Source organism: Lineus longissimus, chromosome 1 (genome assembly GCF_910592395.1).
Source record: "Lineus longissimus chromosome 1, tnLinLong1.2, whole genome shotgun sequence".
NCBI lineage: Eukaryota > Metazoa > Nemertea > Pilidiophora > Heteronemertea > Lineidae > Lineus > Lineus longissimus.
The window spans coordinates 22885272-22897400 of NC_088308.1; the positions used below are offsets into that span (position 1 = coordinate 22885272).

Consider the following 12129-nt stretch of genomic DNA (forward strand, 5'->3'; position numbering starts at 1 on the left):
CTGCCACTGGAAGTACCTAGGGTATAGGTCAAGGAAAATGAAACAGGCCAACCTAACAATCTCCCCATGATGATGATACCTAGAAAGTTATGTTCATGGAGCTTGGCAGTGTGGACAGTCCCAAATATTGTATTACAATTTGAGAGGGGAACACAGATAGAAGCAGTTCTGATGTTGCTGGTAAAAGGTGCCTATCTTGGGCCCCCACCTGCAATACTGATGATCTCTGCTTAAAACCCACGTGGGTTTATTTACAAGCGGTAACCATGCAGTTATAAATAACTACCAATCAACGTACGGTTACGTATTTGCTCTACCACCGATAGACGGCGCTGCGAGAAATATTTTAATTTTTTTGTTTCTGGACAATTCTCTTGCTTCACAAAATCATCGAGAATGCCTGTAACGCTTCGTGGAAAGCTTGTCTTATGCGGTAGGGGTTCAGCCCAATGTTCATGTTCTCGACTGGATAAAGTGTCGTGTATATTCGTGGTTTAGATAGAAATAGCAACGGTTCAAAATATGTTGTATGTGCATGATACATAGGCTATATACAGGGTGATCCAAAAATGTTGGTGCTCCAGAATCTCATCGGCTGCACTGCTTACTCCAAAAGAGAGTAGAGGGTCTAGACAAGACCATATGGCAATTGGCATTGTTAACTGTTGAAGCTGATAAGCTGACGTTCCAACTCCTCCATATATTATCGTGACTGACACGTCGGAGATGGTAAAAGCTGCTGCCATCCCTTCCCTCATTCCCTGGCTTCACTGAGAGAGCCAGTGAGTGAGCATTTTGTAAGAAAGTAGATGTGCATAGCAGGACTACCTTTGATTGGATTTTCAGCTCAGTATTCTGCTGATAATATTGATTGGCATGACCATGATGACAGTATTATCATTCTGATTCCAGGTGATTCAACATCTGGCAAAAGTGCCATCACGCAAGTATTTCATAGCGATGGGGCACACTTCCCGAAGAATTACAGCATGGTAAGTTTGATTTCTGATAATGAGAAGTTTGTTTTTCTATTCCTGATTAATAAAGTATTGTGGGTAACTACTGTCTGGTTGGGATGTCAAATTATTAGTTCGATATTCATTATTTACATTTTGCTATTTTCATTTAATGATAATTACATTTCAAATATCATGCTTTTTTTCCAGACAACTGGAGTGGAACTTTGTGTGAAAACTGTCAACATACCAGATACACAGGATAGTGTGGTAAGCTGCAATGAATTGGGCATCTATTTTCTATCAGTCCTGTTCGTTGTTTGGGGCAACTCACATGTGCAGTTTGCTGGGTGGAAGATTCAGCAATGCTTCCACCTGGCGCTGTGAACTACTGAGATATCCAAGTGACTATCCTAGTGAGAAGGATCTTTAAACAAACCAGCCTATCAACAGGTATCGGTATCAGTGATCAGATGATTACGTCATGAACTGATGAACATATTAATTCGAGAGAAAAAATGCAAAATTAAAAAGATAAGTCATTTTTGTATTTCATTTCAGGAATTATATGTCCATGACTCCGCTGGTAAAGAGGTCTTTGCTGAACATGTACAAAAATTTGTAAGTTAAGTATGTTTTGCGACTTTTTGATGTCTGATTATCCATTGGATTTGCATCCTGACCTAGAACTTCTTAGTGTACAGCTGCAGGTCATTGCAGTCTCAAAGCCATGTGTGTCAAAGTCTTGTGTTTGATTGATGTTTTGCTTTGCAATTATGAGACACAAAAACTGAGCTAAGCTAAGCCCTGATTCAGAGTTGCCCTTCTAAAGAATCCTGTGATCTGGCTTGCTATGTCAATAGTTTCGGTTCCTGAAAATTAGGCCATTTCCTCAAAAAATTTTATTTGACCACATATCTTGGTCCATTGATATTCAAACCTAACTGGCTCATTCTTTATTTCAGTGGGATCAACCGTCCATGGTTATGGTAGTGTACGATGTAACTAGTGAAACATCATTCAACAGCTGTGCAAAATGGTTAGAAAGAGTGCGGTCGCAGAAACCCGGGGTTGCTGTGCCAGGTGCGATAAATTCTTTTCTTACTGGGTAATGGCTCAAGTTGCTAAGTTTCTGTAGGTCTGTCTTGCTCAGGGCCTTGGATGTTTTTTTCCCTTTCAAGGTAAAAATGGATGCATCGTTTGTTCAATTTTAATTTAAGTGAAATGTCCTTTGAATGGGATAATTTCTGAAACAAAAACTATAAATAGAGGAGCAAATCTGGCAGAAACAAATTGACAATCTGTTCAAGGAAATAAACCGTTGAGTTATGATAATATTGTCTGCTAGTGCTCATAAAGCAACCAAATTGTTCTCTTGACCGAGGCCTTTGGTTTGGTTGTTGATACAAAATCCGTTGCTGTTTAAGGTGTGCTTGTTGCCAATAAGATTGATCTTGACCAGAGACGCCTCATTTCACCAAAAGAGGGCAAAAGTTTTGCTCAGTCAAATGGTTTAGAGTACTTCGAAGTGTCGGCAGTAAGTGTTTGCTTCTTAAATTCTGATATTGGTTACTGCAGAAAGAACTTTTTTTGCTGCCAAGAAAATTTATCGTGTGTGTAAAAATCATAAAAATGCTCAAAATATTTGCAAAAGGAAAAATAAGTTGACAATGCTTTTAGTTTCCATTGACAAAATGAAAAATTTAAACATGGTTCCTTAAATTTGTCCCTTTTTCCATTCCAGAAAGAAATGCAAAACGTTGAGTCTCCATTCTATTATCTCGCAAACGAATTCTACCGGCTTTACCAAGAACAACTGGATGTTTTTAGAACTCTCTCAATGTAGGAATCTGAACTACTTGATATAGACATTCATGTACTTTGAATCTATTTTGTGTGCCACTGTGGAATTCAAAACAAAGAATTCTAATCTACTGAGGAAGCTGGATACTCAAGTACCATCATAGAATGGATTCTTCTTCTTTAACATTAATTTGTATTCTCTTGTATACATTCAATGTGTTCACAAACAGTGAGTTTCTGGTGCACATAAATATCACATTACGAGAACTTTTAAGCCCATTTGAGAAAAGTGCAGTAGTGCAGGTCTGGCAATAACACCTGCTCCTCCTCTCCCAAAATTGTTCTTTTGTCCATCCATCTTGGTTGATTTCATATCCGTACATATATCCTTTGCTTGAGCATAACATAAAACAGTCCGTCCATTTCATTCATAGATATGCTCATTCAAACAGATATTGTGTAAATTTGGTATCCCATCTGTCAATTATAATTGTTCACATTGTAGATGTGGGTTTCAATAAATCAAGAAAAGAAGCATAGGTATTTTGTCTTTCATTGTTCAGCCCTCCAGATTTTTCAGTCTGATTGTATATTGTAGCACTCTACCAGAACATTCTGTTGGCCAGGTTGTGACACAAAATATCTAGTTCAGTGGCAAGGTTCGTCTTCTCAAGAACGACCGTCTGTAGGAAGTATCATCTAATAATACTAAAAGGAAAGAGTGACAGTCACAACCATGGAGGAGACACCACGAATGGTCGTCCTCATCATCCAAGTTGGGTCTCCGTCAGCATGATCTGATAACCAGCTGTCCTCATCATCCAAGTTGGGCCTCCGTCAGCATGATCTGATAACCATCTGATCGTTGCTAGTTGTTCTGTAGTCTCTCCTGTCGTAGCCAATGCCGAATATTAGGTTGTGCCCAGCCAACTAAAATGATCTGATAACCAGCTAGCGAAGATTGTCCAATAGTCTCTTCTGTAGTCCCGAATGCCTAACTTTAGGTTGTGCCCAGGACAACCAACATGGCCTGATTAACCTACTAGTAGAGGTTGGTTGTTCTAGCCTCTCTTCTGCAGTCTCTAATGCCCAATAGTACCTTTACTGTCTCTATGGCAAGGTCGGAATGGAGCCTGTCCACAGAAGTAAAGTCGGAAGGAAGCTCTACGGTACATGAGGTGCTTCCCAACTGTCTTCAATAGGGATAGATTATGGTTCAAAGCGACTGTCCTTGTTACGAATTGTGGCAGAACGCGATGCATCTCTTGTCATGATATGTCTTCAATACGACCAGACAGAATGACTTGTCTCCTGGTCACCAAACATGATCAGATAATCAGCTGACAGTGGTTGGTTGTTCTGTGGTCTCTCCTGTCGTAGCCAATATCGAATGTTAGGATGTGCCCCAGACAACTAAAATGATCTGATAACCATCTGGCGGAGGTTGTCTGTCCTATAGTCTCTCCTGTAGTCTCGAATGCCTAACTTTAGGTTGTGCCCAGGACAACCAACATGGTCTGATTAACCTACTAGTAGAGGCTGGTTGTTCTGGTCTCTCTTCTGCAGACTCTAATGCCAAATGGTACCTTCATAGTCTATGGCAAGGTCGGAATGGAGCCTGTCCACAGAAGTAAAGTCGGAAGGAAGCTCTACCAACGTACATGAGGTGCTTCGCGACTGTTTTCAATAGGGATAGATTATGGTTCAAAGCGACTGTCATTGTGACGAATTGTGGCAGAACGCGATGCATCTCTTATCAGGATATGTCTTAAATACGGCCAGACAGAATAAGTTGTCCCCCGGTCAGCAAACATGCTCAGATAATCAGCTGACAGTGGTTAGTTGTTCTGTAGTCTCTCCTGTCGTAGCCAATATCGAATGTTAGGATGTGCCCCAGACAACTAAAATGATATGATGACCAGCTGACGAGGTTGGCTGTCCTATAGTCTCTCCTGTAGTCTCGAATGCCTAACTTTAGGTTGTGCCCAGGACAACCAACATGGTCTGATTAACCTACTAGTAGAGGTTGGTTGTTCTAGCCTCTCTTCTGCAGTCTCTATTGCCCAATGGTACCTTTACTGTCTCTATGGCAAGGTCGGAACGGAGCCTGTCCACAGAAGTAAAGTCGGAAGGAAGCTCTACCAACGTACATGAGGTGCTTCGTGATTGTCTTCACTAGGATAGATTATGGTTCAAAGCGACTGTCATTGCGACGAATTGTGGCAGAACGCGATGCATCTCTTATCATGATATGTCTTCCGTACGACCAGACAGTATAAGTTGTCCCCCGGTCACCAAACATGCTCAGATAATCAGCTGACAGTGGTTAGTTGTCCTAAAGTCTCTCCTTTAGCCGCCAATGTCGAATGTTAGGATGTGCCCCAGACAATTAAAACGATCTGATAACCAGGTGGCGGAGATTGTCCAATAGTCTCTCCTGAAGTCTCTAATGCCCAATGGTACCTTTACTGTCTCTATGGCAAGGTCGGAATGGAGCCTGTCCACAGAAGTAAAGTCGAAAGGAAGCTCTACCAACGTACATGAGGTGCTTCGTGACTGTCTTCAATAGGGATAGATTATGGTTCAAAGCGACTGTCATTGTGACGAATTGTGGCAGAACGCGATGCATCTCTTATCATGATATGTCTTCAATACGGCCAGACAGAATAAGTTGTCCCCCGGTCAGCAAACATGCTCAGATAATCAGCTGACAGTGGTTAGTTGTCCTATAGTCTCTCCTTTAGCCGCCAATGTCGAATGTTAGGATGTGCCCCAGACAATTAAAACGATCTGATAACCAGGTGGCGGAGATTGTCCAATAGTCTCTCCTGAAGTCTCTAATGCCCAATGGTACCTTTACTGTCTCTATGGCAAGGTCGGAATGGAGCCTGTCCACAGAAGTAAAGTCGAAAGGAAGCTCTACCAACGTACATGAGGTGCTTCGTGACTGTCTTCAATAGGGATAGATTATGGTTCAAAGCGACTGTCATTGTGACGAATTGTGGCAGAACGCGATGCATCTCTTATCATGATATGTCTTCCGTACGACCAGACAGTATAAGTTGTCCCCCGGTCACCAAACATGCTCAGACAATCAGCTGACAGTGGTTAGTTGTCCTATAGTCTCTCCTTTAGCCGCCAATGTCGAATGTTAGGATGTGCCCCAGACAATTAAAACGATCTGATAACCAGGTGGCGGAGATTGTCCAATAGTCTCTCCTGAAGTCTCTAATGCCCAATGGTACCTTTACTGTCTCTATGGCAAGGTCGGAATGGAGCCTGTCCACAGAAGTAAAGTCGAAAGGAAGCTCTACCAACGTACATGAGGTGCTTCGTGACTGTCTTCAATAGGGATAGATTATGGTTCAAAGCGACTGTCAGTGTGACGAATTGTGGCAGAACGCGATGCATCTCTTATCAGGATATGTCTTCAATACGACCAGACAGTATAATTTGTCCCCCAGTCACCAAACATGCTCAGATAATCAGCTGACAGTGGTTAGTTGTTCTGTAGTCTCTCCTGTCGTAGCCAATATCGAATGTTAGGATGTGCCCCAGACAACTAAAATGATCTGATAACCAGCTGATGGAGGTTGGCTGTCTAATAGTCTCTCCTGTAGTCTCGAATGCCTAACTTTAGGTTGTGCCCAGGACAACCAACATGGTCTGATTAACCTACTAGTAGAGGTTGGTTGTTCTAGCCTCTCTTCTGCAGACTCTAATGCCCAATGTACCTGTACTCTCTCTATCTATGGCAAGGTCGGAATGGAGCCTGTCCACAGAAGAAAAGTCGGAAGGAAGCTCTACCAACGTACATGAGGTGCTTCATGATTGTCTTCAATAGGATAGATTATGGTTCAAAGCGACTGTCATTGCGACGAATTGTGGCAGAACGCGATGCATCTCTTATCATGATATGTCTTCCGTACGACCAGACAGTATAAGTTGTCCCCCGGTCACCAAACATGCTCAGACAATCAGCTGACAGTGGTTAGTTGTCCTATAGTCTCTCCTTTAGCCGCCAATGTCGAATGTTAGGATGTGCCCCAGACAATTAAAACGATCTGATAACCAGGTGGCGGAGATTGTCCAATAGTCTCTCCTGAAGTCTCTAATGCCCAATGGTACCTTTACTGTCTCTATGGCAAGGTCGGAATGGAGCCTGTCCACAGAAGTAAAGTCGAAAGGAAGCTCTACCAACGTACATGAGGTGCTTCGTGACTGTCTTCAATAGGGATAGATTATGGTTCAAAGCGACTGTCAGTGTGACGAATTGTGGCAGAACGCGATGCATCTCTTATCAGGATATGTCTTCAATACGACCAGACAGTATAATTTGTCCCCCAGTCACCAAACATGCTCAGATAATCAGCTGACAGTGGTTAGTTGTTCTGTAGTCTCTCCTGTCGTAGCCAATATCGAATGTTAGGATGTGCCCCAGACAACTAAAATGATCTGATAACCAGCTGATGGAGGTTGGCTGTCTAATAGTCTCTCCTGTAGTCTCGAATGCCTAACTTTAGGTTGTGCCCAGGACAACCAACATGGTCTGATTAACCTACTAGTAGAGGTTGGTTGTTCTAGCCTCTCTTCTGCAGACTCTAATGCCCAATGTACCTGTACTCTCTCTATCTATGGCAAGGTCGGAATGGAGCCTGTCCACAGAAGAAAAGTCGGAAGGAAGCTCTACCAACGTACATGAGGTGCTTCATGATTGTCTTCAATAGGATAGATTATGGTTCAAAGCGACTGTCATTGCGACGAATTGTGGCAGAACGCGATGCATCTCTTATCATGATATGTCTTCCGTACGACCAGACAGTATAAGTTGTCCCCCGGTCACCAAACATGCTCAGATAATCAGCTGACAGTGGTTAGTTGTCCTAAAGTCTCTCCTTTAGCCGCCAATGTCGAATGTTAGGATGTGCCCCAGACAATTAAAACGATCTGATAACCAGGTGGCGGAGATTGTCCAATAGTCTCTCCTGAAGTCTCTAATGCCCAATGGTACCTTTACTGTCTCTATGGCAAGGTCGGAATGGAGCCTGTCCACAGAAGTAAAGTCGAAAGGAAGCTCTACCAACGTACATGAGGTGCTTCGTGACTGTCTTCAATAGGGATAGATTATGGTTCAAAGCGACTGTCATTGTGACGAATTGTGGCAGAACGCGATGCATCTCTTATCATGATATGTCTTCAATACGGCCAGACAGAATAAGTTGTCCCCCGGTCAGCAAACATGCTCAGATAATCAGCTGACAGTGGTTAGTTGTCCTATAGTCTCTCCTTTAGCCGCCAATGTCGAATGTTAGGATGTGCCCCAGACAATTAAAACGATCTGATAACCAGGTGGCGGAGATTGTCCAATAGTCTCTCCTGAAGTCTCTAATGCCCAATGGTACCTTTACTGTCTCTATGGCAAGGTCGGAATGGAGCCTGTCCACAGAAGTAAAGTCGAAAGGAAGCTCTACCAACGTACATGAGGTGCTTCGTGACTGTCTTCAATAGGGATAGATTATGGTTCAAAGCGACTGTCATTGTGACGAATTGTGGCAGAACGCGATGCATCTCTTATCATGATATGTCTTCCGTACGACCAGACAGTATAAGTTGTCCCCCGGTCACCAAACATGCTCAGACAATCAGCTGACAGTGGTTAGTTGTCCTATAGTCTCTCCTTTAGCCGCCAATGTCGAATGTTAGGATGTGCCCCAGACAATTAAAACGATCTGATAACCAGGTGGCGGAGATTGTCCAATAGTCTCTCCTGAAGTCTCTAATGCCCAATGGTACCTTTACTGTCTCTATGGCAAGGTCGGAATGGAGCCTGTCCACAGAAGTAAAGTCGAAAGGAAGCTCTACCAACGTACATGAGGTGCTTCGTGACTGTCTTCAATAGGGATAGATTATGGTTCAAAGCGACTGTCAGTGTGACGAATTGTGGCAGAACGCGATGCATCTCTTATCAGGATATGTCTTCAATACGACCAGACAGTATAATTTGTCCCCCAGTCACCAAACATGCTCAGATAATCAGCTGACAGTGGTTAGTTGTTCTGTAGTCTCTCCTGTCGTAGCCAATATCGAATGTTAGGATGTGCCCCAGACAACTAAAATGATCTGATAACCAGCTGATGGAGGTTGGCTGTCTAATAGTCTCTCCTGTAGTCTCGAATGCCTAACTTTAGGTTGTGCCCAGGACAACCAACATGGTCTGATTAACCTACTAGTAGAGGTTGGTTGTTCTAGCCTCTCTTCTGCAGACTCTAATGCCCAATGTACCTGTACTCTCTCTATCTATGGCAAGGTCGGAATGGAGCCTGTCCACAGAAGAAAAGTCGGAAGGAAGCTCTACCAACGTACATGAGGTGCTTCATGATTGTCTTCAATAGGATAGATTATGGTTCAAAGCGACTGTCATTGCGACGAATTGTGGCAGAACGCGATGCATCTCTTATCATGATATGTCTTCCGTACGACCAGACAGTATAAGTTGTCCCCCGGTCACCAAACATGCTCAGACAATCAGCTGACAGTGGTTAGTTGTCCTATAGTCTCTCCTTTAGCCGCCAATGTCGAATGTTAGGATGTGCCCCAGACAATTAAAACGATCTGATAACCAGGTGGCGGAGATTGTCCAATAGTCTCTCCTGAAGTCTCTAATGCCCAATGGTACCTTTACTGTCTCTATGGCAAGGTCGGAATGGAGCCTGTCCACAGAAGTAAAGTCGAAAGGAAGCTCTACCAACGTACATGAGGTGCTTCGTGACTGTCTTCAATAGGGATAGATTATGGTTCAAAGCGACTGTCAGTGTGACGAATTGTGGCAGAACGCGATGCATCTCTTATCAGGATATGTCTTCAATACGACCAGACAGTATAATTTGTCCCCCAGTCACCAAACATGCTCAGATAATCAGCTGACAGTGGTTAGTTGTTCTGTAGTCTCTCCTGTCGTAGCCAATATCGAATGTTAGGATGTGCCCCAGACAACTAAAATGATCTGATAACCAGCTGATGGAGGTTGGCTGTCTAATAGTCTCTCCTGTAGTCTCGAATGCCTAACTTTAGGTTGTGCCCAGGACAACCAACATGGTCTGATTAACCTACTAGTAGAGGTTGGTTGTTCTAGCCTCTCTTCTGCAGACTCTAATGCCCAATGTACCTGTACTCTCTCTATCTATGGCAAGGTCGGAATGGAGCCTGTCCACAGAAGAAAAGTCGGAAGGAAGCTCTACCAACGTACATGAGGTGCTTCATGATTGTCTTCAATAGGATAGATTATGGTTCAAAGCGACTGTCATTGCGACGAATTGTGGCAGAACGCGATGCATCTCTTATCATGATATGTCTTCCGTACGACCAGACAGTATAAGTTGTCCCCCGGTCACCAAACATGCTCAGACAATCAGCTGACAGTGGTTAGTTGTCCTATAGTCTCTCCTTTAGCCGCCAATGTCGAATGTTAGGATGTGCCCCAGACAATTAAAACGATCTGATAACCAGGTGGCGGAGATTGTCCAATAGTCTCTCCTGAAGTCTCTAATGCCCAATGGTACCTTTACTGTCTCTATGGCAAGGTCGGAATGGAGCCTGTCCACAGAAGTAAAGTCGAAAGGAAGCTCTACCAACGTACATGAGGTGCTTCGTGACTGTCTTCAATAGGGATAGATTATGGTTCAAAGCGACTGTCATTGTGACGAATTGTGGCAAAACGCGATGCATCTCTTATCAGGATATGTCTTCAATACGACCAGACAGTATAATTTGTCCCCCAGTCACCAAACATGCTCAGATAATCAGCTGACAGTGGTTAGTTGTTCTGTAGTCTCTCCTGTCGTAGCCAATATCGAATGTTAGGATGTGCCCCAGACAACTAAAATTATCTGATAACCAGCTGATGGAGGCTGGCTGTCTAATAGTCTCTCCTGTAGTCTCGAATGCCTAACTTTAGGTTGTGCCCAGGACAACCAACATGGTCTGATTAACCTACTAGTGGAGGTTGGTTGTTCTAGCCTCTCTTCTGCAGACTCTAATGCCCATTAGTACCTTTACTCTCTCTATCTATGGCAAGGTCGGAATGGAGCCTGTCCACAGAAGTAAAGTCGAAAGGAAGCTCTACCAACGTACATGAGGTGCTTCGCGACTGTCTTCAATAGGGATAGATTATGGTTCAAAGCGACTGTCATTGTGACGAATTGTGGCAGAACGCGATGCATCTCTTATCATGATATGTCTTCCGTACGACCAGACAGTATAAGTTGTCCCCTGGTCACCAAACATGCTAAGATAATCAGCTGACAGTGGTTAGTTGTCCTATAGTCTCTCCTTTAGCCGCCAATGTCGAATGTTAGGATGTGCCCAGACAACTAAAATGATACCTTTACTGTCTCTATGGCAAGGTCAGATCGGAGCCTGTCTACAAAAGCTCCGCCAGAGTCAGATGGTCCTGATGTTGTCCCGGGTATACGAGGTGCTTCACGGCTGTCTTCAAAAGGATTGATTATGGCACAGAGCGAATGTCTTTGTGTTGAAGTGTGGCAGAAATAGATGCTTTGCAACCCTCATATCATGGTCTGTCTTCAATACGACAGGACAGAATAGGTTGTGTCGTGGACAACCAAAATGATCTGCTTACCGGCTGATGGAGGTTGGTTGTCTCATAATCTCTCCTCATTTCGGTTGTATGAGGCACAACTTAATATTCAGCATTGGCGGCTACTGGAGAGACTATAGAACAACCAACCACCGCCAGAAAGTCAACTGATCATGTTGACGGAGCCACAAATGTGGACGATGAGAACGGCCTTTCGTATTGTCTTCTCCATGATTGTGACTGTCACTTATTCCCTTTTGTATCAGATGATACATGTTACAGGCGGTCAGACGAACGTTCCACTCAAGTCTCCTACTAGATGTAGCTCATGTACCCTGTATAGACTCTCTGGGCAGCCCATTGTGTCATCCTAATGGGGTCTCCTTAGGTTGAGGAATGAGGATGGTCCACTGCATACGGAGCGTAATGTACCCAAGGCAGGTGACGTACCAGAAGTGTGTGTCGCCCGTTTGGCCTGTGCAACAGGGCAAAGGACTCTCCCACCTCCAGAAGAGGTTCTTTCTGTCCCTTTGCTTTGAAGAGAAGCCCAACTTGGCCATCGGGACAACTCAAGTAGCCTATTTGAAGTCAAGTTCCCGACTTGAAATAGCTCCTCAACAATATCAGGACTCAGTCTCCTGCCCTTGGTTTACCCTCTAAATCCCAGTGAGCTAGATCAATACGATGAACGATGAGTTTTGGTCTTCTAAACTGGGAACTTCCACTTTCCAACATCAGCAGGCACTTGTGAGGACTAAAACTGGGTAGGCTGTA

The 12129-nt window shown here is 43.8% G+C and overlaps 1 protein-coding gene across 1 annotated transcript; it reads left to right on the plus strand.

Moving 5' to 3' along the window:
* The first annotated feature begins 322 nt into the window (after positions 1–322).
* On the plus strand, positions 323–3285 carry LOC135497994 (intraflagellar transport protein 27 homolog). The gene is made up of 7 exons (XM_064788136.1): positions 323–433; positions 913–992; positions 1167–1226; positions 1518–1577; positions 1922–2039; positions 2384–2493; positions 2701–3285. The coding sequence occupies exons 1-7, from the start codon at positions 397–399 to the stop codon at positions 2800–2802; spliced, it is 567 nt and encodes a 188-aa protein (XP_064644206.1). The 5' UTR covers positions 323–396; the 3' UTR covers positions 2803–3285.
* Positions 3286–12129: the final 8844 nt, after the last annotated feature.

Excerpts from the sequence above, each read along its gene's own strand:
- LOC135497994 (XM_064788136.1), top strand. The coding sequence starts at position 397 with ATGCCTGTAACGCTTCGTGGAAAGCTTGTCTTATGCG. Across the intron at positions 1,227-1,517 it reads CAGATACACAGGATAGTGTG|GAATTATATGTCCATGACTC; the intron begins GTAAGCTGCAAT and ends ATTTCATTTCAG. Across the intron at positions 1,578-1,921 it reads CTGAACATGTACAAAAATTT|TGGGATCAACCGTCCATGGT; the intron begins GTAAGTTAAGTA and ends TCTTTATTTCAG.